The sequence below is a fragment of the Helicoverpa armigera genome, chromosome 1 (genome assembly GCF_030705265.1).
Source record: "Helicoverpa armigera isolate CAAS_96S chromosome 1, ASM3070526v1, whole genome shotgun sequence".
In the NCBI taxonomy this organism is placed as follows: domain Eukaryota; kingdom Metazoa; phylum Arthropoda; class Insecta; order Lepidoptera; family Noctuidae; genus Helicoverpa; species Helicoverpa armigera.
In genome coordinates, this window is record NC_087120.1 from 2,438,451 (window position 1) to 2,465,091 (window position 26,641).

At 37.3% G+C, this 26,641-nt stretch overlaps 1 protein-coding gene across 2 annotated transcripts; it reads left to right on the plus strand.

Annotated features, from left to right (window-relative positions):
* Nucleotides 1-795: 795 nt before the first annotated feature.
* Nucleotides 796-26,039, plus strand: LOC110377571 (longitudinals lacking protein, isoforms H/M/V). 2 transcript variants are annotated; one of them, XM_021336490.3, is made up of 9 exons: nt 796-953; nt 10,287-10,344; nt 13,118-13,297; nt 13,642-13,773; nt 14,109-14,275; nt 14,617-14,785; nt 15,106-15,181; nt 21,439-21,629; nt 21,866-26,039. In XM_021336490.3, exons 3-9 carry the CDS (start codon nt 13,130-13,132, stop codon nt 22,232-22,234), a joined length of 1,272 nt encoding a protein of 423 aa, XP_021192165.1. In that variant the 5' UTR covers nt 796-953; nt 10,287-10,344; nt 13,118-13,129; the 3' UTR covers nt 22,235-26,039. The 2 variants fall into 2 exon arrangements, with proteins under 2 accessions (XP_021192165.1, XP_021192163.1); XM_021336488.3 differs by lacking the exons at nt 21,439-21,629; nt 21,866-26,039 and adding an exon at nt 16,401-20,735.
* The last annotated feature ends 602 nt before the right edge of the window (nt 26,040-26,641 follow it).

Genomic DNA, 26,641 nt, shown 5'->3' on the forward strand with positions numbered 1-26,641 from the left:
TTTATTATTTAATGCTGGCAGCAACTAGATGCATGGGCAGGGATGTCAACATTTTCATATTTCTTATCGAGCTCTAGTACTTGTTACTTAAATATAATTCGTCATAATCATCATCTTAGTTAAGTAAAGACTGAAGTTAATTTGAAGTATCTATTAAACAATCGAAATTATTTCTTTTGGTCACTTCCTACTTTTTAAAATAAATAAATATTGCTAATAATCACTTTATTCTTTATTATAAATATAAATCACTGATGGCAAGAGACCAGATGGTATGTCGTTATTCCCGTGGAAGATGGGTAGGTCTTTAGTATGGGACGCGACCTGTGTCGATACTCTTGCTTGCCACCTTCCTAGCTCGGCGCAATGTGCTGGTGCCGCTGCTGTGGCTACAGAGAACCTCAAACGGCGCAAATAGTACCCGGGTCACTAATGTCACTATACCTTTTATCCGTTTGGGGTTGAAACCCTCGGGCCGTGGGCTCCAAGTGCTCATCTGCTTTTTAAAGATCTGGGAAAGCGACTTGCTGAACCTTCCGCTGATCCCTTCGAAGTGACCCAAAGGTTGATTTTTATTTTGGTTAAAAATTAAGCATTGACATCCTCTTGGATACACACCCGGTGAGCAGCAATGAGGAGTTTTTTGGTGCCATTTTATAATTGTTTTTAGTTGTATATATAAATAAGTTTAATTTTAGGTCATGTAAATACGTATAATTCATTATTAATTTTTAAAAATAGCACTTTATAAAATAAGCTTTATTCTCCATTATTGTACATTCATACACCGTTTTTTATTCGCCGACCGCATTTTTAGGAGTGGCAACTCAGGTCGGCGTGGGTTTCGATGAATATTTTTGTAAGCGTGGGTTGATTGATAATTATTTACATGGAATTGATAGAATAAAAAGTGCACCAACACCGTCATATTATAAATATAAGCCACAACGAGGGTAAGTCGATAATTTGTTACCTATTTAAGCAAAGCTCGCGATATTCTTTTGTTATTGATTGATGTCATCTTCGGGGTGGTCTATCGGTGTGAAGCTTTATTTTTTTACGCCTTTAACTATTTGTGCGGATGCAAACGTGTTTGGGCTAAATAATGAGTTATTTTATGTATTTCAGCTGAGCTATATTAAGTAATTTTAATTAAAATGCAAAGATTGTCGCATCTATTGTGTACATTGACGGTTAGCGTACTATGGTGATTGTTATAGTAGCAGACCTATGTATTATGTTCGCTCAAATTGTTTCTTTGAAGGGCTGTCCACCGTAAGATATTCGTTGATGACTCGTTTACTGCCTTTGTAGCCATTCGCCTTTTAGTACGATACAATTTAACGTGAAAACTACGTCAAAAATATGCATTGCCACACTCAGTTTGAGTTGGTATCCAATGTTCACTAGTATTCATTTTTTTTTGTTACATTATGTCATACATATGTAGACAAACATTGAAGTTAAAGTTGGAGCGAATTTACGCAAAATATTACTTTAGGCTTATTCTCTTGTTTAAATATACAGTGTACCAATCTGTAAATAAAAGAAACAATGAGTTTATATTAACTTTTATTTTTTGATCCTGGCTGGTTATTATTGGATATTACAATAACTTTAAAGAGGTCTTACACCTTTTTAACCGAAGTTTTGTTTACACAACTTTGTTATTTATAAAACAATTATGTTAGGTTTTTGCAAAGCGTCCAACCCATTGTCCTTCGATCTGATGCTGAAATTGAGAGTGACTTTCTACTCTCTTGAACTCATAAAACTTATCATATATAGCTATAGCATAGTTTAGGGAACTCTTTAACCTTGGTCTTCAATTTCATAAAAGTTGACGTGCTTTGGGTCAGATTTGACCAATTATTTATTTAAATACTTGTTTATTGAATATTTATAGTTATCTTTATAATAATTAGAAATATGTTTACCTGCCTAATATAAACATAGTACACAGTATTGTTATACTTAAGAGTAAAAAGAGGCTGAGCAGTAATGAAACAAAAACAAATTAAAATATATCTGTTTATATTGGTTACACAGCACAACTGTATTAGAATACTTCTAGACTAATACTATAAGGAGGCAGAAGATGGCTTAAAAGACACCCAGAGCAGACAGAAACTTTGTTTGTATGATTAAATTCAGTATAATGTGCCAATTAAAAAACGTCCTTATATCATCTAAAAACCACGTGGTTCTCTTTGTATAACATATTTCAACTTTCCACTAATGCGGATAACAACAACTATACTTGTCACTTACCGGTTGTTCGTATGTTACGGTAAAGTTAAAGTTAAAATTTTACCACTGTCAATTTTGACCACGGTTTTTATTATGAAATTTTGATGTTCGTTAAACTAACTGGTACTTCAACAACGCTTTTTGAATTTAAACCCTGTTAATTTTACTGTAACTAGAATTTAACCCTAACCTTAACGTAACTGAGCTTCGAACATCCGGGCCTAAAGAGCCAAAAATAACCTTCGCCAGTTATGAAGGTTGCATATAACTGGAAAACCTCTCCATACTTGGAGATAAGGTCGGTGTTTAGTAGTATCTGGAGTGGTTCATGTCAATAGTACAAAGGGAAGGGGTCACTTTTAATCAGCAGGCAAACTCTGTAACTATGGGGATATTACTATTGGCTTGTATAATCTTACCTGTTTGCACCTTGTTTTTTTGTTCCTTGATGTAAATAATCTTAAAAATCAACATAAATTCATCATAACCTATTTTTGTGAAAATATGATGTAGCTCCTATACCCCATGGATTTAAGGCTGGACTTTTTGGTACCATCAAAGGTCCACCATAATGATTTCATTAGTACCCATTTCGTTGCTGTTGGTTCTGGGTTTTGTACTCTGAAAACTTGGCCATCTCCTTTAGCCATCTTTCTGCCTTTACAAAAGAGCCCTCAAAACCATTTGCTATGTGTTTTTTGCTGGGAATGTTTACCAAGTTACTAAAAACAACTTGGAACTATATTGCACCTTTTTTCATAGGTTTTTTTGAGGGCATAGGCAAGATAGCTTTATCCATGATGCCCTAAAATTGTTGTATTTTTCAAGAACATCTATATTTTGCTTGTTAAGTGTTTGGTACACCAAACAGCTACAGGATTCAACGACTTTGTTACAATCATCTGTTTCAGAGCTTGGTTCATATCATCTAATAACACCACTTCTATTCAACTTTCTATATTATTATTTTATAAGCAAGTACCAGCAGCATTTTATAGCAGTTCAGGCAAGTACCAATGCAGTAATGCAGCAAGCTTTTCTGAGTTTGTATGTACTTTCTAAGTATGTTTTGGGCACTAATGGCTGATAAAAAGGTGAAGGAAAACATCTTGAGAAAACCTGGTCTATACAGTCTGAAATCACCAACCCGCTTTGAGCTAGCGTGGTGATTAATGCTCAATTTTTCTCCGTGTGAGAGGAGGCCTGTGCCCAGCAGTGGGACGATAAAAAGGCTGTAACAGTAACCAATGACACCATTGTAAACCCTAGTTTGTGTTGTTTGGTGATTGTATATATAACATATAACACTAATATTTAGCTAAATAGAACCAAATTATAGTCTTATAATTTCAAAATATTAATAGTTTTTAATAAAATTATTCTAATAAATAAAAGTCATAGAATATCAAATTCGTTGAAAGGTTATTTTCACAGAAAATCACCAATTTACTTCAAAACTGGCTGTAAGGCAACGATGAATGACTTCCTATGAAGTGTTTGGTTGTGTTAATAGATGACAATGGATGATACTTACCTAAATGCTGAAAAAATAAAAATAAATAAAAAACATCTACTGTTTTCATACTGTTTTTATTTTTAGACCACGTGATTTAGTGATTGAATTTGTATTTTGGAAGTTACTCAGTGCATATGTGACAATCTTGAATCCTCTCTAAATATTGTATTATTTGCCATTGGAAAAGTTGGGTGACAACATTGGACCACCCACAGTTGTTGCAGCAGACCTCCAACTCCCTAACATCATTTGTTTGCAACAAGGTAGCACTAATGCCAGGAACTGTGTTGTTGCACCGTCTCTATGTTGCAGGCTTCTCTTCATACTGATACTTCTGACATCAGAGCTAACAACAAATCTTCTTGTGGAAAGTCTATATTGTGATTCTGCAAAACAACATTCCAATTTAAGTAAATAGGTCTAAAAAAAAATCCAGTAAACGGTTTAATACACTTGAATGGGTTTAGTAACAACAAAAAGTTCTCAACACTTGACCCCAATTAATTCTACACAAAACCGTTTTAAAAAAGATATAATCATTTGTTATGCATTATTCAGTACTTATATTTAATCCGTATTTTTTGTTTCATAGAAATGCACTCAAGTTTTTCACTTTATTTTGTACTAACAAATGGGCCCTCTAACAGCGGCCAGCATAGATTTTGATGTTTACAGTTGTAATATTATGGTCCTATAATTGCGTTTTTGAAATTCTATCCCTATACTACAAAGCTGGAAAAACTGCATTTTTAATTCAGAGTTAAGTTCTGAACTTTTCTGGCATCTAACATAACACAACACACAGTTATCAGGGGCCCGATTCACCTAATTTTATTTAATAGACGTTATTATACATATAGACCTTCCTCTTCAATCACTCTATCTATTTAAAAATCTGTTGCGTATTTTGAACATTTAAGAACTTTACTTAATAATTAAATTTAATTTTGAACATTTACAAAGGGACATTGTGGACAGAAAAAGCGACTTTGTTTTATGCTATGTAGTGATATTGAAGATTGGTAAAGTTTTTTTTTAGCTTATGTTGTCCCAGTGCTGGGCACAGGCCTCCCCCATATCCGTCCATCCTTCCCTATCGTGTGGCCAGTCCTTGTCGAAGCTGTCTAAATCTTCTCTTCAGCGTTTGCTTGGTCTTCCTCTTGGCCGCCTTCCATCATCAGGGATCCATTTTGTGGTGATGTTGGCCCACTTGTCCAGGTGGATTCTGTAAGGAAAAGATTTTTAGCTAACAAAATTTAATTTCACAATGTTTTTATCGTAATCTCCTGCGCAATTATATTGATCGTCTAGGTAGGGCCTAACAGGCCCTGGACCTCTCCTGGAACGAAGGTTTTTAAAGTTACCATTCCTTCTTACAAAAGCTGAGAATTAAATGGTACATATTATTGCAAAAAAGTTAAACACAAGTTTGACACGTTTTCAAAAAAAACTTAAGAACTTATTAAACTGGTACATTTTTTGTAAAAGCACTTTCATTGTTTTACTTTTCTATAATTTAGTAATTTTAGTCGATTTTATTTTGTATGCCAACAACACGGATGATCGAATAAATTTTTCACCATTTATTGCATATGGTATATGCCGTACTCCCATACCAAAGACTAAAGTATTATAGAGGGTTCCACTGCTACTGCGACTGTTAGCTCATATATTGCATATTTGGTGTTTTATCTATTTTATATAAGGGCCTATGCACACACGTATTTTAAACGCGCTGGCGCTGTCGTATCGCGTCAGTATCGATACAAAAACGCGTCGAAGGCGCGTTAAAAAACGTGGTGTGGATAGGCCCTTAGATATTTTCTTTAGTTTTTGTTTGTCGATCACGCGGTCCTACTAATGTGAGTTTGTTCTAGAAGAATTTGTTATGTATTTTAAATATTATTTATTCCCATGAGCGTTGCTGCCGCGAATAACGTAGAAGAGTGTTTTCCGAGGTGTTTTTTTGTCGACCACGCGGTTCTACTAATGTTTGTTCTAGAAGAATTTGTTTGAACTTTGTTCCTATGCCTAAGCCAAAAAATGTTTCAATGTATTCCTAACGGCATTTTTCTTAAAGATAATTTTTATTCCAATCACAGTTTCCAATCGTTTTGATGCTGGCTAAATCCCTGATTTTTGTAATATTAATAAGCCCAAAAAACTACAGGCCGACTAAAAGTTTGCCACGTGCCACGTGTTCTTATAAGTTTGACTTCGAATAGGTTTTAGAATAAAACTTCTGTATATTCCTCTATCACCGTGTACGTAATACAACAGTTAGCTACATAGGTTTTGTTATATACGAATGTAAGGTACGAGTGGAAGCGCCGTGGGCTGCCGTGCAATCCAACCAGTGACGCAGAACTCGCGGGAAGGGATGGCAGTGCGCTTGTCGGAGACAAAATAATACTTCTTCTTGTTTGTAAAGAAAAGTAATTTAATTAAACTGAATAATTACAGGACACGGACGACGCGACACTTTCTTCGCTTAATATTAATTTGTATTTCGACAATGCTCTTGTGGCGTGCGTAATTCGCAATATGGCGGCGCGTGGCTCCAGCGCGCGCGTCTTGCGCCCGCGTCCCTCTCTCCACCCCCTCACGTCCCGTAGAGCCGGGCATACATCCGCCCGGTTTAGTAAGTTTAGTGTGGGGCGCGAACATCCTTCCGGGGTTGAAAGGGTAGCTTTCAAGCTTCTTTATCCTCGGCAGCATCCTTGTCATCATTGATCAGTGTCGTGTCTGCTGGGGCTGAACTTGGTAGAATGCACATTTTGTTCACAGCCCTTCGTACTGTGCCTCTGGAAGACATGACATCGGCCACCCTGCTGACTCCATCCGTCCCAGGATACAAATGTGTGACACGGCCGAGTCTCCATTGCAGTGGGGGAACATTTTCTTCCTTCAGGATCACCAGATCACCCACACGAAGCTCATGCTGCCTGGTTTTCCATTTCGTGCGTTGCTGCAGCTCCGCTACGAACTCCCGGCGCCATCGTTGCCAGAAGTCTTGTCTGATTTTCTCTATAAGTTGGTAACGATTTGGACTCTTCGTATTAATAGGTGCCGACGGTAACGACGTGAGAGGTCGCCCGACAAGGAAGTGCCCTGGGGTAAGTGGTGTAGGATCGGTAGGATCGGAAGATAGGGGAGACAGAGGACGGGAATTAAGTATGGCCTCGACTTGTGCTAATAACGTAGCAAGCTCCTCGAACGTCAAGGAAGCTTTACCGGCCGTGCGTTTTAAATGAAACTTTGCCGACTTGACTCCTGCTTCCCATATGCCCCCGAAGTGAGGCGAGTACGCCGGGCTAAATACGAATTTTATACCATTATCATTCGCGAAATTATCAGTGCACTTACGATTGGACCTGAGCACTCTACACATTTCGTTATTTGCGCCTCTGAAATTAGTGCCATTATCGCAATAGATGACACTAGGTTTGCCTCTTCTTGATATGAACCTTTTTAAAGACAATATAAATGCATCAGAGCTCAAACTGCTTACTAATTCTAAATGAATCGCCTTAGTCGAGAGGCATACAAATAAACATAAATAACATTTTGAGGATTGACTTCCTCTACCTTTGCGACTTGAAATAGTAAAAGGACCAGCAAAATCTACACCGCATGTGTAGAAAGGAAACATTGAGTAAGTTCTTTCCGAAGGTAAGTTACCCATTATTGGTTGAATGGTTTTTCCTCGAAAGCGAGTACAGAGTAGACACTTCTTAGTCGTACTGCGAGCTAAATTTCTACCTCCTATGGCCCAAAATCGCTCTCTGATAGACGCTAGCAGATGTTGCGGTCCTGCATGAAATAAACGTTCATGTTCTTGCCTGAATAACACTTGAGTGAACTGATGTTTTGCATCTAAAATCATGGGGTGCTTCTTATCATAATCAAATTCAGAATTTTGAAGCCTACCACCAACTCTCAATATATTGTTGTCATCTAAGAAAGGATTCAACGACAGTAATTTAGACTTACAATTAAGAGTTTTCTTATCACTAATTAATTTAATTTCGTCAGAGTAACTATCCAACTGACTTAACCTAACTAAAGTTAATAATGACTTATCTAATTCCTTAACATCTAATGGTCCACTAATTCTACTATTTTTATTTAAGCAATTATGTACAAAACGTTGCACATACGCATAGATCCTAATAAGTTTATTAAAGTTAGAATATTTTTCAAATTCAATTATGTTATTTACAATTGTGGTGTGACATTCAATGTTGCGTGGGATTTTAAGTTCTGTAAACTAGGGATTTGTTGTTGTGTAGGCCAACAAGTAGGGTCATTAGCGAGGAACGAAGGCCCTGCCCACCAAAGGCTAGAAGCTTTTAACTGCTTGGGAGACACACCTCTAGAACCCATGTCTGCAGGGTTTTGATCAGTTGGTACATATCTAAAGTCGAATCCCGGTGTCAGTTGATTTATTTCATTCACTCTATTACAAACAAATACTTTAAGATCCCTGGGTGGAGTTTGCACCCATCCCAACACAACCATCGAATCAGACCATAGAACTTTTCGGGATATATTACATTGTAAGGAATCTAATACCTTTGAACATAGACGAGCCCCTAGGAGTGCGCCACACAACTCCAGCCTCGGTATAGTGGTTGGATTCATTGGGGCGACTCGTGCTTTAGCACACAACAACCTAACTGTTACTTTTCCAGTACAGTCTTCAGAGCGCAAGTAGATACATGCCGCGTAGGCTTGTTGTGAGGCATCGACAAAACAATGTAGTTCTATAGTTTTAGGATTGTCACATAAAACCCAACGTTCTATATTAATATCAGACAAATATGAAAATTCTTTCAGAAGGTTAGACCAATCCTTACAAAATTCAGCTGGTACTGGGTCATCCCAGTCCAGTTTAGCAGACCATAATTGTTGTAGTAAAATTTTAGGTACTATAATACAAGGGCTTAATAGTCCTAAAGGATCAAATACTTTGGCCGTAGTAGAGATTACTGACCGTTTGGTTATTTGAGCAGAATGCTGTAAATCTGTGGAAAATAGTAAATTATCAGACTTAGGACACCAAATAAGACCTAATACACTAGATTCCTTATTAAAATCTACAAATCTTGCTGTATCATCATCATTTTCAAATAAGCTAGGACAATTTGTTCTGAATTTTCTTAAAGGCAAGAGTGCTGAATCAAGAGTAGCAACAACTTCCCTATAAATATATTTTAAACCCTCTACAGTTTCGGAACCAGTATTTAAATCATCAGCATAAAAATCATTTTCAATGACACATGCTATAGACTTATCCTCACATTCTTTTGCTAACTGTAGCAAACATCGAGTACTGAGAAATGGTGCGGACGCAGTACCATAAGTTACTGTGTTTAGCTGTAAGATATCTATCGGTTTTGTTTCGTCATCGCGCCATAATATTAGTTGTAGGTGGCGCTGCGGTTCCTTAATTTTAATCTGCCGAAACATCTTCTCTATATCTCCGGTGAGAACATATTTATGTTTACGAAAGCGAAGCAAAATTGATATTAAATCACTCTGTATAACTGGCCCGACCATCTGTATATCATTAAGTGATTTTCCAGAACTAGTTTTACATGAGGCATTGAACACTACCCGCAGTTTAGTGGTTTCACTTTTTTCCCGTATTACTGCGTGGTGGGGCATATAATATCCGAACTCAGGTTTATTTTTTAAAACTCTTAAATGTCCTAAATTAGCATACTCGTCTATGAACTACTTGTATTTAATCTTAAGACTAGGATTCTTAGCAAATTTTTTCTCTAGATTTAAAAAGCACTTCTTAGCTATATAATATGAGTTCCCAAGAGCTTCCTCAGGGGACTCCTTAAAAGGCATTGTCACAGCAAACCTACCATTTGGTAATCTAGAAAAATTCTCAATAAAATTGTTTTCACAAAGCTGTTCTTCTACAGAATATGTTTTAGTAACTGGAAGGTCATCAATTGTCCAAAACCTTTCTAAAGATTCCTTTATTTCTTGAGTGAAATTACAATAAACTTGTGAGGTTGGCTGTTGTGTACTTATTGGGCCACTCACTAGCCACCCAAACTTGGACTCCTGTAAAACAGGATTTTTATTACCAAGTTTAATTTATGCTAGTTCCGACCTACCCTTTGCTCAAGCAATTGCGTGCCATATAAACTTAGCACAAAGTTTTACCTGCACAATATACTTACGCGATCCATTGTCCAATGCTGTGGAAAACTTCATAAGCGACGCCATTTTGTTCTCAAGTGATGCAGAGCGAATTCAAAATACCCTCAATTAGCCTATACAAAATATTGTAAATTATTACCAAATGTGCTACGCCATTTTCTTTCGTTTATTTCGTTAGCATGAGTTGCAAAGTTGATAAGATTGAAAAGTAAATGCTATTTTTTTCTTTCTTTAATTGTCTTACGATTTATTTTCAAGTTTTCTTTTTCACTCAAACGTTTGTTAATGTGTGGCTTTTTTAATGTGTATAATAAACATATATATTTTTTATTTTCAGTAACCGGCCCATCTCAGCTACTCCTAAGCGAAAAGTCGCTGTTACAAGAAGAAAATTGGTAAGTCATATTTGCATAACTTTATATTATGTGCTTTAAATCTTTCGTCTTTACCGTACATTCTTGTTTTTTTAAACCCGTATAATTCGAATGCCATGTGGCATCAAGATAAGGCTTCAACATTAAATCATATTATTATTTCGTATTGCATAAAGGTGTATCAGTTACCGGAAAATAACAAGACGATTGGCCCATTTGTGAATGATTTTTCTTGTAGCAATATAGTTAATTATTAAATAACAGCTAGGTACCGTAAGTTGACCAATTAGCAAAATTCAATGCGTTAAATAGTACATTTCAACTGCCGTTTATTATTTTCCGAGAGTCGATCACCTACCTAGAAAATTGATCAACTTACGAGTCTTGTTATTTTCCGGTGACATATTCACATGAACAATTATGTTTTTCCCCTCTGTAACAGCGTTATATTTTGATGTTACCGTGTTCTAACTTAATATTAAGGCCTTGGCTTGCTCGCTTGCACATTAAAGCTGACTTGCACTATTACTCTCTAGGCCCAAGCACACCGCTTACTAAGTGCATTTATCATTTGCTCGTTGTGAGCACGAGGTCTAAAAGTCTCGTAATCGTAAAAGTCTCGTGATTTTTAAACAACCGTTTAAAAATCAGTTATTACGAGACCTTTTTTTTGCTTTGCAGTGTTTTTAGGAGTCGGATTTATTTTTTTGAAAACGTTTATTATTTTTGGCTTTTAAGTGACAAGCGTAGTTACTATCCGCATTAATGGAAAGTTCTCATCAATACAAATAATATACGACCAAATACGAGAGGTAGTTAACATATTCAGTTGTCGAGTTCCCTGGACCTTCTCTGGTCTCACTCATCAGGTCTAGTTTTTATCCTGCGCATGCCCATAACTTCCAAAAGTTGCCCTGGATTACTCAGGGTTTCCATCATCAGATCCTGACCTGATGATTATGGGACCACCTGTGAGGTGTAGGACCCTATCAAACAAAAAAATAATTTAAAAAAATGGTCCATAATTAGTCTTATGTACGATGTATAGAATTTTCATACAATAGCGCCTGAACCATTTTTAAAGCATTTGTTTCTTATGCAGGTGTAAAAAAATAAAGTTAGAGAGTATGCCATATATTTTTAAACATTTAAGTATATCTTTTTTTGAGATACGTCACTTTGTTATAGGACGTGGGGCAATTTTGATCCATCTTCTTTAGAATACACTCTCACGCATGCTTGGCTCACCCTTTAAAACCCTTTGAAATACACGTAAAGTCCTTAAAACCAAGATTTCGCATGGGTGCCTCGCTTTTTTTTGCAAAATAGTGCATATTTCATTGTAACCTCTTTGGGTTCGAAACCATCGGGTTGTTACCGGCTAGCTGTTGCTGCTGACCTTTGGACAAAGAATAAGCATTGCCATGTGGCAATAAGTCTGCCAATAAGTTATTAGCTATAAACTATGTCTCGTTTTTTTTTCTTAAATAGAATGCTTTTTATTTTTGTGTGTTATATCTTTATTTTATTTATATATAACTATTAACTGACTATTTTACTTCTAATACTATATTTACAAACTAAATTATTCCCCTACCTTATTGGGAACTATACTTTTGAGCCATTTGGGGTCGAAACGCTCGGACAATGGGCCCGAGTTCCCGGGCGCTGTTGAAAGACATAGCGAAAAGGCTTGTCGACGCTTCACGTGACCAGAGGGCTGGCTTGTTCTTTGGACAAAAAATTAGCATTGCCATTCAACGTGGCAATGCAGCCAGTCTTCTGGGCACGTTTCCGAATGACAGCGATGGGGAGGAGTACTTCGACGCCTAACCCTCAGCTGTTTTTTTTTTTTTTGTTATTTTTATTCCCTTTTTTATTTTTACAATAGAATGCTTATTATATAGGCATTGGCACACTGCTTATTGTCAAACGATGTTGGCTTTTTTGAGTTTTTTATTTTTTTTCAATTTAGTTTATCTTTTTGCTTACACATGTAGTGCAATTTGGCCGTGATTGTTTTTACCAACCTGAAAGCGTCCTCCGAATGCATAACAAAGACTTACAAAGCCGTATGTGCAGAAAAGGACGCAACATAAAAAACTCAAAATAAGCCAATGTTGTTTATAATAGCAATGTTGTCAAAGTGAGTAACATTTTTTTTGTGGAGTGAAACTTACTATCTTTAGTCGTGTGGCAAGTTTGTATGTAGTTTGAGTTTCTAAGTATATCTTAGACACTAATGACTGTGTTTCGGATGGCTCGTTAAACTGTAGGCCCCGGCTGTCATTGAACATCCTTGGCAGTCGTTACGGGTAATCAGAAGCCAGTAAGTCTGACACCAGTCTAGCCAAGGGGTATTGGGTTGCCTGGGTTGAGGGGATCCGATAGGCTAGTCGCTCATTATTAAGCATTGGTACTCAGCTACATCTGGTTAGACTGGAAGCCGACCCCAACATAGTTCGGAAAAGGGCTCAGAGGATGAAACTTACTAACTCTAGTACTTTGAGTAAACTATAACTTTTACTTTCCGCTACTCTTCTATGTTAACTGTGATGGTTAACTCCTATAATTATTATATTAAAGATTTATTTACTGTTATTACAATTGAGCCTTATTGTGGAGTGAAACTTGGAATCACTGATTGATAGAACAGGCTGTTGGAGAAAGTAGAACAAGCAGATTCATAAACAATATTAACATAATTGAGGATTACTTGCATTTGTTTAGTCTACAGACACAGGATTTACGAATTACATAGTCATATACTAACTTTATATTTTTTTCATTCCAGTTCCTGCCAAAGATGCCGCAACAGTACAGTCTAAAATGGAACAACCACCAGCCGAACTTTATATCGATGTTCACGACCTTCCTCAACACCCAATCCATGGTCGACGTGACCTTGGCGACCGATGGCCAACAGCTCTCAGCACATAAGGTGGTTCTGGCCGCCTGTAGTACATACTTCCAAGTAAGTGACTAAGTCTTAAGTAATAAGACTCAAATGTCTTATAAATTATTAATAAGAATAAAATAAAAAGCCTTTTATTTCAAACTAGCTTCCGCCAGCGGCTTCGCCCGCCTGGTGTGTTGATAAAAGTAGCCCTTGTGTTAATCCAGGGTATCACCTATCTACATACCATCAAATCGATCCAGCTGTTTTTGCATGATTGAATAACAAACATACATCCATACATTCTCACAAACTTTCACATTTATTATATTAGTAGGATAGTAGGATGTGTTTGTAATACAAAAATGCTTAACCTATGCTAGTAAAAATTTATTAATATTATATTTTCTTTGCAAATCCAGTCGCTGTTTGTCGATAACCCGGCGCAGCATCCCATAGTCATACTGAAAGACGTCACGTTCGCGGACCTGAGAATCATAGTGGACTTCATGTATTGCGGCGAGGTCAACGTGACGGAGGAGCAGTTACCTAAGGTGGGTGTGCTAAGAAACTATAATTTTTCGTCGATGAAAGATGTCCACTGTTGGACAAAGGCCTCCATCCGAGGTTCGCAAGTTTTCTCTTCCGGAACCCGCATCCACTGCTCCCCGATGATGCATATTGTCCCTATATATAAAAAACTGGCCAAGTGCGAGTCGCAATCGCACACGAAGGGTTCTGTTCCATTATTTAGGAAATGAGCAAAAAAATACGTTTGTTGTAAATTTTAAACTTAAAGGATTCCCATACAACAAACATGATTTTTTGTAATCTAGCCTAAGATTTATGTGATGTACTTTCCTTTAATCAAGAAATATTCTGTTTACAGGTGCTGGACACCGCTAAGCACCTCAAAATTAAAGGCTTGACCGAGATGCCGGATTCCACGTCTCTCACAAGATCTTCGGCAAATAATGCGGAGTTCCAAAACCAAGGGGACTCGTTAGATTCACATCGGCAGTCCCCAGCAGTTTCACCGTCGACCAAACGCAAAAGGTGAGTGTCAAACACACAGTGTCAAACAGTGTTTGTTCTAAAATCCTAAATAAAGTATTTTTTTAATATCTTCCAAAGCAATCGTCGGTCAAACTTCGTAATAGTCATATCAATATAGTCATATCGTATAGTACATTTCAACTGCCGTTTATTATTTTCCGACAATTGATCAACTACCTAGATAATTGATCACGACTTACGAGTTTTGTTATTTTCCAGTGACATATAATTCAAACCAAATACCCAAAATTACTTGACTGTCATTCTCATTGCTCATTCACCCTGAAGCTCCAAGTTCCACAACAAACTGGCCAAATGTAGTTCATCGTACATATGTTTAGGCGCAGACAAAGCTCGAGTGGCTCGGCTTCAATGAGTATGCTGGAGGATGTCCGGGCGGACGTTGGAGCGCAGGCCGGCGCTGGAGGAGACACCGTCACTCTCAGCAGCGTGCCACAGCACCGCCGTAGAGAATACCACGAAATCCGCACTATTGATAACGCTCAGCAGGTAATTTTCATTTAACGTATGAATAGTGCCTCTAATCTATGACATTTCTTAGACATTAACCGTCGTACCACAAAACTTTTAAACGTCAGTTTAACACTTGTCTAAAAAATGTCAGATTATGACGTTGAAATAAGGCCCATTTTGCAGCCACACTCTTTTTAGGCAAGTGTTTGACACATGTTTAAGTTTCTGTGGTAAGACCATAAGACCGATAATGGTTATTGTAGGCGGGCGAAAGAGTATACTACTACGTTTGTCTGAACGGACCCTTAGTTACAATTCATTCACCCTGCAGTAATTCTTTTTTTTTTCAATTCCAGACCACCGAAAACACAGAAAATGCACCAGTCAACCAATCAGCACTAATGGAAAACGCACAAGCCGTTATGCCTCAAGGTAACAACTCTTTACTAGTGCTTGTGTGATGGCTTCAAATACCGTGTTAACACCTTATAAAACGTACGTTTCGTCTTGCACCGATGAAAGACCTCGAGGTCTTTACAGATCAGAACATGGAACGTTGTCCCATGTTCTCATCTAGCCTGGCAAGAAAATTAAATTAATGACATAGTGAAGTGACATCATCAAATGATATTGTTAAAGCCCGCTTGCACCATTGCTCACTAATCTCAGTTAAGGCTACACTCTGACCGTTTTTTGGTGTAGTTGACAGGTCTGCTGCTACAGCGGCTACAGTCTGACCGTTTTTAGTGTAGTTGACAGCTGTCATCGCTTGAACACTGACACCTGTCAGTGACACTGACAGCTGTCAGACACTGCTGTCAACTACACACAAAACTATTTTATATTTTTATATCCCGATATATTCTGCCGAAATAATGCTTAGTTAACAATGTTGCAAGCCTGCACTAAGTCGTCATAAGTGAAAAATTTTACAAGATAAGTCGCCATCACACATTAATACGCCACAAACATTAATTTCATTCACAATTTTTGTTTCTTTATGTAGTTATTTTCATTAAAATAGTAAGTGTTGCCATTTTCAGCTTTAAGTGTTGTCACAATGTATGAAAATAGATTGACGTTTTACTAAGTATGCATTTAAGGCACAATATTTCTATTTAAATGAAAATTGTTAAGTTCGAATATTTTTCACTTTTACCATATAGTATGTCATTGAAAGTTATGTTCATGATATGTCTGTTTTCTTTGATCTTCCCCTGGTAAACTCTTGTAGGCTTACACTGATTTGTCAAACCAACAATCATATCATTCTAACAATTTGACCATAAGTCTTCACAAGACTACATAATTGATTCATCAAAAATCACTCTGTTTCTCATTCATCTCAAAACTATCATTATTTGCTTTGCTGTATGTGTACTGCATGTGACGTGCTATATGTAGATAGTCCGTGCTCGCTCGTACAGATTCAAACTTTATACTCGTAATGAGTACCTCCTTTACATCAGACTTCTAAACTAACTCGCCTTAGATTTCGCCTAAGTTCCTTAAACAACACGTTACCGGGACGACGTTTTACTTTCCAGGGAAGGGAGATCAATGAGAAACTGTTTAATTAAACTTTAACTCAAAATATTATACTGTACCTTGAGCATTTTATTAAAATACGTACATTTATCTCTCTTCCCAGGAGGTCAGTGGCCAATGATGGAGCACCCATACCCGCGTTACTCCAACGCGTGTCTCAGCACGATGCAAGAGGAACCCATTTATATGAATAACGTCATGAACCAGCACATGCAGGAGATCAACTTCGGGCAGGGCCTAGAAGTGGCCGGGCCCTCCCCAGGCCCCTCGTGCGCAGAGGTGCATGCCCCTCCGGACGCTCCCTTGCCGACCCAGAAACGTAGACGCACCATCAAACCCCAGTCAGAAGAGAACTTCCAGCGCGCACTCGAGGCGGTTCGCTACGGAAACATCGGGTTCTGCAAGGCCGCGCGCTTGTTCGGGGTCAACAACCGGACGCTGTGGCTGGAGTATAAGAAGAGGGGCTACCCGAACCACCGGCCGAGCATCAGGAACCGCATCAAGCGCGAGTGCACCACGCCGCCGCCCGAGCGCAAGGAGCCGGCGCCCGCCGCGCAACAGATGGCGCTGCTGTGCGCTCCTCCTCAAGGGTTCATCGAGCAGCCGCAAGCCTTCCCAATGCAGGGAGTACCACAAAACTCACCCATTAACATTTTAGGCGTAAACTTCAATGCGCTACAATAGAACGCGGCTTGCGTGTCAGCTGACGAGTCGTACTCGTTGTGACACGAGTGGCGAGGCGCGGACCCCTCGCCGCCGCTCCTCGCGCCAGTATACATGCATCTAGCCTTGTAAATATACATGTACTTACTTATTAGTGTCGGCTGTGGTAAATTAAGTTTCAATTAATATCAACTCTACTGATGCCATGATAGTAATGACGACATACGACCGCTTCCAATATTTTATTTATCGATAGATTTCGCTATTTCGGGTTAATCTGACGTTACCGACAGAATTGCTGTCACTCCTCACTGACCCCGAAATACTACTAGTTGCTACAATTTTTTTAAATTTACTTAACTCGGTTTTACTCCTAAACTATAAAGTCAAAAGTTCTGCCCTTTTGTCTATCTTTAGAAGTCAAATTCAAACTTGCTTTTGCGCTCTTACAATTATTTTCAACGCTGGTACGTTGCTATTCTTTTCACATTTTCCTGATCGTGATCATAGGATTACTATGTCATCATCACTTCATCGCATATATACAGTGCGCCTGACTTGTACTGTATTGGCCTATAAGTACACTCACTGGTTGGAAGCTCACCGTCGAAGCAATAATAGGTAAGTGCTGTTCGGGTTACGGGGGAAACTCGCCCGGCTAGCTGGCGAAGCTGGGAAGAATGGAAAGTGGCCCCCCGGCTCGATTTACCTAAATTAGGTATTTCGTACGAGAATTTGGCCCACACATTCGGCCCAGTGTTCCCAGCTGTTTCTTTACCATGTAATTTGGGCCACGGTCCAGGGGCGAGTTTCCCCCCTACTAACCTCAAAATTAATTAGGAAAAGGCTGAGCAAGGCATATGCAAAGATTTAGTTATAAGTACCGAGTGGCAGGTTTCCAATTTTGTTCATAACTACCTCTATTTATAAGTATTTTGTAATAATTTTATTACATTATGGTATACATAATGTTACAAGATTTATTTAGTTTTTTTTTTTGCGAATTTGTTCAGAAGTCACCGAAAATAAAGTACCTATTATGTGGTTATATGTATTATAATTCCAGTATTTTGGAGTGTGGTAGTGTTACCGACGTTGAATTTTCGAAAATTTGTTCGGCAAGCCGTTTGGTTGGGTACTCATACTTTCAAGTGTAGTGCACGTCCAGTGGCGGCGTAGCATCGAGCGGCACCCGGGGCGCACTACTTATTGAGCACCCTGCCTGCCCCCCCTCCCCCCCAAAAAAAAAACGACAAAATATAATTACGTAGTAAAAAGAATCATACAGAATTAACAAGAAAGTACCTAAACAAGTTTGGAAAAAGCACCGTATAGTATAGAAGCCGCGAGCGTAGCGAGCGCGAAATTTTAGATATTTGAAACGCAAAAAGATACCTATGTAAAGAAATTACTGTAAAGTGTAGGGCGCGAGCGTAACGAGCGTGAAATTTTTGAGTTTTGAAACACAAAAGTACTCAAACAAGTTTGAAAGAAGCACTGTAAAGTAAAGAAGGCGCGAGCGTAGCGAGCGCGTAATTTTTGATATTTGGGATGCAAAAAGATACCTATGAAAAGAAATTACTGTTAAGTGTAAGGCGCGAGCGCAGCGAGCGCGAAATTTTCGAGTTTTGGAACACAAAAGTACTCAAACATGTTTGAAAAAAAAGACCGGAAAGTGAAGCAACTGCGAGCGTAGCGAGCTGAAAATTTTTTGAGATTTGGGACACAAAGTCCTTCACCTCCGCTTACAAATAGCGCCTAAATAGCTTAGAAATGTCCACTGTAAAGTGAATTTTTTTATAGTTATTTTTGAGGACTCTTTAATTTAGGTAACTCAGAATTAAGCATAAATTAAAAGCTATTTAGGCGTAACTAAAGCGATTGTCAGTTGTTTTTGCTACTTCGGTGGTTTAACTTTTTGCTTTTGAGGGCTCAAAAAGTAAGCGCAGAACAAATTAGAAATGAAGAGAAATCCGCGAGCGAAGCGAGCGGAATTTTTTTCTAACTTCGAGGAATTAATTTAAGAAATACAAAAGCAAAAATACAAGAGAAGGGTGACAGTTGGACTGAGAGGGGTGACCGCCTCGATGTCTCGCACACGCACTGTTGTAGTTTTGTTTAAAATGTGAATATCGCGCAGTAAATGGTAGTGAACTTAGGCTTTGCAGATTAGAATGGCACCCTTAGTGACTTGTGTCTTCTGCCCGCGCCATCCTGGTCGTGCAGATATGTGCCGACCAAGATGGCACCCCCCGAGATGTGGCACCCGGGGCGGACCGCCCCTCCGCCCCTTACGCCGCTACTGTGCACGTCCAATGCGGCTGACTACACTTGAACATAATTATGGTTACCGAACTAAACTGTTAGCTGCACAGAATCGCATCGCCCAGTTTAATGAAGTTTACTTGAAATCAACTAAAGGCACTACCACACTAACTACGCATTTAATAACATTAGAAAAGCCTGAATGCATTTAATAACATTAGAAACATTCAAAAATTAGAAAACCTGTTCAAAGTTTTTGTGTCATATTTTCAGTAATGAAATCAATTTTTTATTAAAAAAAAACAGCGGTAGGTTTTAAATGTATTTATTATCTGATTTTGAATGTTTCTTTTTTTTATCATATTTTTTTAACTTCATTGGCTCAGCGCACACCGCTGAAAGCGCGTCGGAGCGCATTTGAAGACCACGATTTAATATAATCTGTATGTCTGTCTGTCTGTTACGCTTTCACGTCTATACCACTGAACTTATTTTAATAAAATTTGGTACGGAGATAGAGTTGATCTTTGCAAGAACATAGGATAGTTTTTATCCCGGACTTTTGAAGAATTCTTTTGGAAACGCGATATAACCAAACTCTACGCGGGCGAAGCCGCGGGTAGAAGCTAGTGTTAAATCATTGTCTTCAAATGTGTTCCGACGCGCTTCCAGCGGTGTGCGCTGGGCCATAGCGGTAGGTTTATTGAATTTTAATTGAAATGTACTTTTTGTTGAAAAACACTTGTATGGGTAAGGTATGTCCGACGTCGAAATATCGTTAGTTGACGTCAATATTGGCGGGAACCAGAGATCTCTATTGTGTAAAATAATTAAAACTAGCAATAAGTGTAATTACGTCAGTATGCATTTATAGTAAGCAATAAGGTGATTAGGCTTAAGTGAAGTTACTGTCGGTATGTAAAAGTAGTTTTATTTAAGTAATTAATTACACCTTTATATGAATATGAACGGTAGAACCGCTCACGAATACAATTTGTGATCTCGACACTACCGTCAGGAGTATTATATTTTTCTATGCGCCTAGATTTACAATAATAACCAGTTTTGGCGTTTGCGATCTCTGTAACGTTTTTTGTAATTTAGACTGATTTTTTTATTAATTTAGTAAGTTTTTACTCGTTTAGGCTGTCAAATCATTAAAATTGTAAATGTGATGTGTATATAGTTATGTATCCGTGTTGGTATTGTATGAATGTTGCTCTGAAATTCTTGTATCGAAATGTTCTCGAAAGACTGCTCACAATCGTAAAGTATTTGATTTTAATAATTATTATTAGCTTATCCAGGTTTTAAGGATCCTACCATGAACTTCCCTCGAGGAAGTGTTGTATAGGTGTTCGAAATAGTATTAATCACATACAGAAAATGCATGAATATGTATTGAATATCAATATGTATTGAATATTGTGCTTAGCACTAACAATTGAATATAAATATAAATACCAAAATAAATTTAAATAGAAAAATAAAGAATTTTAATTATTTTGCATTTCTTTTCTTTTACTATTCCTTTGCCTTTTTTATGAACATTAGATTTACATTTGATGCAAGTACATCTTATGTCCAATTTTATTAATGTTGGTTAATATTCAAAAAGTATTTTGTTATTCGCTTTAATGCAATGGGTAGGTACATAAGTCTTTACTAGAGTTTTTGCAAACGTAATCTACAGTACTGACCATCCAACTACACACACAGACACCGGCACGGCACAGTGTGTCATGGCAAAGGATTTTAATACTAGTTAAGTTATTTTGAATCTTCTTTCAATGAGTTTACAATTTATATTACTTTATTTTGATGCCGCGACGTACCACAGGATACGGCGGCATGACGTGTCTTGCTTTTTCATTCCACTCGCGGGATGCCGCATCCCGCGAGACATATGGGTCACTTTGGGGTCGAGGAATTAAGATTGCTTGCATGGCATGCCGCGGGATGCCACTGCACGACCTGCCGTGCCATGCCGTCAGTTGAGAAACTTAAACAGTGTCTCAAATATAAATGTAGACATGGTTTGGGTCCGAACATTATACGCTGCATAAACCATGCTCATCAGCAGCTGACGGAGTCCGCGGCCAGTACAGCTCACTTGCGCGTATCTGTTTGGAGGTTACATGCAAGCCGCCAATAAGTTTGGAGACAGCTGTACCAGTAATATTAAAAAATCCCTCTTATATCTTACTCTCTAGGTCCAGCAAACCCGAATTGTGAAGGCAGTTGGCACCGGCGGACCAAGCATTTCAAGCGGCAGTCTCGCGTGGCCGACGAGCAGAACATACGCAAGCAGACTTCGGAACCCCTCCCGCCGACCCCCGCCGTCACCAAGCCCACGCCCACGCTTCAGAAACACGAGTCTTACCCACAATACAGCGCTTCGAAGGTAACTTGCCTGACTACCTTCTAGTACCCAATAAATAGATAGCTTTCAGCTTCACCCACGTCCCTATACAACGCGCCGTATTTGATCTATATCTACTACTGACCAGTTTCAATTAAATCGATTTGGCAGTTACTAGAGATAGAATTTCGACATTAGCACTACAGAAGTCTTAACTCTAGCAAGTAAAACAACAGATAGATGGAATACTGGGAAAGTAAATGTATTTACATTTCAAGGGTCTACTTACACGGAAGCCGCGGATTGAACAAGAAGTGAGCTCAATATGCGGGTTGCTTATCCGAGCCGTCTCAGCCGCCGATCGCCAATCCTCGACCACCACCACCGCCACGTCTACTTCAGCATCATTCGAGTCTAGCACGTCGGACACGTCGCAGACGCAACGAGCGAGCCATACCCCCGCCGTACGCTCCGGCCCCCCCCTCAGCTGCAACTTCTGCTGGAACACAGTCGACGAGTGCGGGCGGATCTTGCGACGGAAGACGCAGTACCACTGCCCCGAGTGCCGCACCAACCTCTGCATCGTGCCCTGCTTCCACGAGTACCACGACGGCCCGGAGAGCGACACCAACGCGAACGCTCGGTGAAGCCATCCGTCACACGGGACAAGGCGTTTGTCAAAGAAATGGTGGCTCTTCAGCCTCAACCCTTAAGGTATGACCAGTTTTTCTGAATAGGACAGGAATTTTTTGATCGATGTCGCTCTATTTTGAACTCTAAATCTGAGTATTAAAGTTCTTCAAATTGAACTCGTAGAATGAAGTGTCGTTGCAGTAAATAATTACGGCATTTTAACCATCATACGTTATGTAGTATAATTGTATCTCTATATTGCATATTTATTCGTAGTAGGTGTATATTTAATCCCGGATCTCGAACATGGTAGATTTAATGTTTTACGAGTACATTACATTTTAGGCACATATAACGAATCTTAAATATTATTGGAATGAAATGTTTACTGGTTTATCGGTTGGGGTAAGGTTTTTTTGTGTATGATGGAATATTAAGAGAAATTAAATTGGAACTTTCTCAAGATTCCAAGTAGTAACGTCAATGTCTTATTGTATAATACATACTTTTGTGTCAATATAAATATAATGGAATCAATATTTCTTGTCGTTTGATGATACTGTGTGATGGGTTAGGTATTAAGATTGTATTTTCATGAAGCGAAGTGCTCATTTATATACTTTAGTGTGGACAAAAATGTATTCACCATCAGATTGACCTGATTGTAGCTGTCTACTTTAAGATGCACAGCTAAGTATCAAAACTAGTCTGATATTCATAAAAGGTAAAATAAGTTTCAGGTAATTTTTTAAATATTTTTTTGTGTTTGTTAACTCGAATTTGAAAATGTTTATTTCGTTATGACTTTATAGTTTATGCAACGTACCATTTCTTTGGCAAATGCACTAATTATTTAAATATTTTTTCTTATGCAATTTGTAAATAGTTATAATTAAGTTAAATATTAAAGCGGTGCGACCGTTTCTCAGTATATTGTTAAAACATTTCTCTATTGTTTATGGATATAGTAATATAATATTGTGATTTACCGATGATAACTGTGGAGGAAAGTGAGAAACTTAATTGCATTTTAATATGTCGTTATCGGTAAATTAAAATTAAATTGTACATCGATGTTAGGGTTAACAATGGGTGTCATACACAACGTGATTATAGGTGTATACAATAATTATATGTCACATATCGGTCCGTAGGTCAAGTAGTGAGGTAGTTCGAGTATATTGTAACTTTGCTGCAAGCACGTATAATATCTATTTAAAATGATATGATCAGGATTAATGTGTATTCGATATTTAAAAGTATCTTCTGCTCGCGTCCCTCAGGAACTACTTGCGAACCAGGATTTTTTTTGCCTATGGCCTTTCCCGGGCAATCTAGAACAGGAGTTCCTGAGATTAGCGAGAGAAATGTTTATGCGTATCTATATATATATATATACACTATATGTGTACGTAGTTTACCCATTTGGTAAATAAGACGATATTTAAATGACATAAAATATTTATGTATTGACTTTAATGCCAATGCTAGTTGGTGAATGTTTCGTAGGAAGATAAATGGATATTTTTGGATTGTTGGATATTTTAGAACGTTGGCTTTTAGTGGCGATCTGCCTTTTGGATATGAAATCGTTTAAAAACGATAACGTTGGCTTTGTGAAATGTTCAGATTTTTGAGCTGTTGGCAATTTCGAACGAAGAGGAAAGTTATGTAAGTTGTACTGTAATCTTTTGGAAGTATTAACTGTTAGGGATTTTAATGAAAACGAATTAGACACTAAGAACTTTAGCTATATTGAAAATTTTACGTGTTTCTTACGATGTAGTAGAACCATTTACTGAAGATTTTATGAAAATAAAAATTGTCGAACTTTACCAAAATAGAAATACGTTTTTGAGCCATTTTTTACTATATTATACGACTTGATAAAATTTCAACTACATTCTATGTGTCAATGCACTTGTGTACCTACTTTGAAAAAAAAAAGTTTGAACAATCATTATCAAAGTGATATCACTTACATGTAGAGTACCTACATCCTAACTTACGAATTTACAGTTAACATGTTACCTCCGACCTTGGAATTGCTTTAAAATTTAAACTTTACTAGCAAATATTTTGTATCACATATCTTGTCCAAAATCTCTAGGTATATCAAATTATTTCATGAAAATATTATCTAAGGTAAAATGTTCTTTTCAATTTCGGTATTTTTGTCTATTTTACAGACGGTCATGTCATCATTACGTTCCAAACAAAGCGTTTCTTAAATCATCTAAAATCCCGTTTGATTTATTATTTATTTCGACACCTTTCAGAACCAATATATCCTATTTCACCCAAATACTATCCAAAGTTCTAAAACAACGTAAAATTGTACTCTCACTTCACACGGCTAGCATATCTCACAGTCAATTATTGAAAACAATTAATTTGTAACTTTATCAAAAGTTGTATAATTTATATTCTCTCTAAAACACTAATTAAGTCTCAAGTTGTACTCGTATTTTTATATTTACATGTTTCGAAATGAATTTTGAATGTCATATCATGTTTACAAATATCAAAGTTATACCTAATCACCTTTAAGTAGATATACATAATTCATATGGCGTACAGTAATTAGATATATTTTCATTTTAAGTATTTCTTTAAACTTGTGATAACTTCGTGGTACGGATACCTAGCCTATAATTATATTAGTTCATTTATCTTGCAATAAAAAATATGTATTATCGGAGCCGTCACTTCATCTTTACATAATTATATATTATAGGCGTTGCATGTCTAAGGCATGATTTACCGAATGCAACTTCAGCAAATGCTGTGTTTTGCCAACCACATTATATTGTATAACTATTTGCTGTGTTTTTATGCAAGTTTATATATTATAACATAATTATATTGTTCTCCTCTTGATTATGTGTCTAGAATATAAAAAATATGTCTTAAAACACATAGTTGATAATTGACGCATGCCATATCTTAATTGGTGTCCATACCATATCTTAGGATGATTTGTAACACACACCTGTCGAGGATAATGTTCTGGTCAAGGTTTGTCAAGCTTTATGATGTTAAAACCATAATTAATAGGTCGAAGAATGTACTTCAAAGTGTATTTTCTCGGGTACTTCTACAATATAAGCCATAAGCTTGTAAGTATAATTTTTATAACACGGTGGTGTCTTTAACAGAATATGTAAATATTATTTTATAATTGTACGTTATTAACGATTGGGTATTGTCAAGCAGTACATTTCACATGATGTTTCTATTGCAATAATTAATCAGATTTTTGTGTGAATGAATATATACGACGATCAACATCGTCCTTGCTCTGAAATATCAAATATTATAACTTGTTCCATTACAGCCCCTGTACAGTCTGTAACTGAGATAAATAGAACTTTTTTCGCATAAAAAAAAAAAAACATTTAAAGTTCAGGTTTTCAGTAAAATCACAATTGGATTAAGATCTCACTCAAGTCATCACATAAATAACAATTAAATATTTGATTGTTGTATTTATTAATATGACGGTAATAATCAGTGTATATTTAAAGATGATCAATCATATTATTTAAATAGAAGTGTGATATATAAGTAATACTTAATCCAGAATACTTATTCACGCCATTCTTTTCTGAGTGATTTGTGCTAGGCATCCTGCACAGAGAAATGTAATTAAGAAAATAACTTGATGTTTCCGAAATATTGTATTGGAATATTAATATTACAGATTTTAATGTAAACTGTACTACGTAGCGATGATTCCATGTTATGTAATAGTTATTGATGTCTCAGTGTCGAAATGTTCTGGACTCCTTACTCTTCAAAATAAACTGATTTTCTGTAGCTAAACGCTGTTTTATTATTTTTTAGTGTTGCTACCTTCCTATACATTTAACGGCCGAGTCACAAATATCAAATACGATTGGTCTTATATTAGTAGCAGGATGCCCGCTAAGGTTAAAACTGCTATAAAGATTCAATCAGGGAATTATTTTCCTAACTGATGACTAGATGGCACAGACCTAGGTACGTGAATGCAAGGAACAGAACGTCATATAATTTTCAGGTCGTATAACGAAACGTTATTGTAGTCAACAATTAATAAAATAGAAAATAACTAGGTAGAAAATTAAAAAATGCGAAATCAGTGGCCTAGACGTGAAAGCGTAACAGACAGACAAACAGAGTTATGTAACCACTGAACTGATTTTAATAAAATTTGGTAGAGATTGAGAGTTGACCTTGAGAAAGGACGAAGGATAGTTTTTATCCCGGAATTTTGAAGAGTTCCCTTGGAAACGCGATATAACCGAACTCCACGCTGGCGGAAGCCAGTAGAGAATAAAAAAAATATAAAAGGAGAAAAGAAGTCGGAGTCAGCATATTATATGAATTTCCCCGAGAGATTTTAAAGATAATTTGTCCGGAAATCTGAATCGGACTCA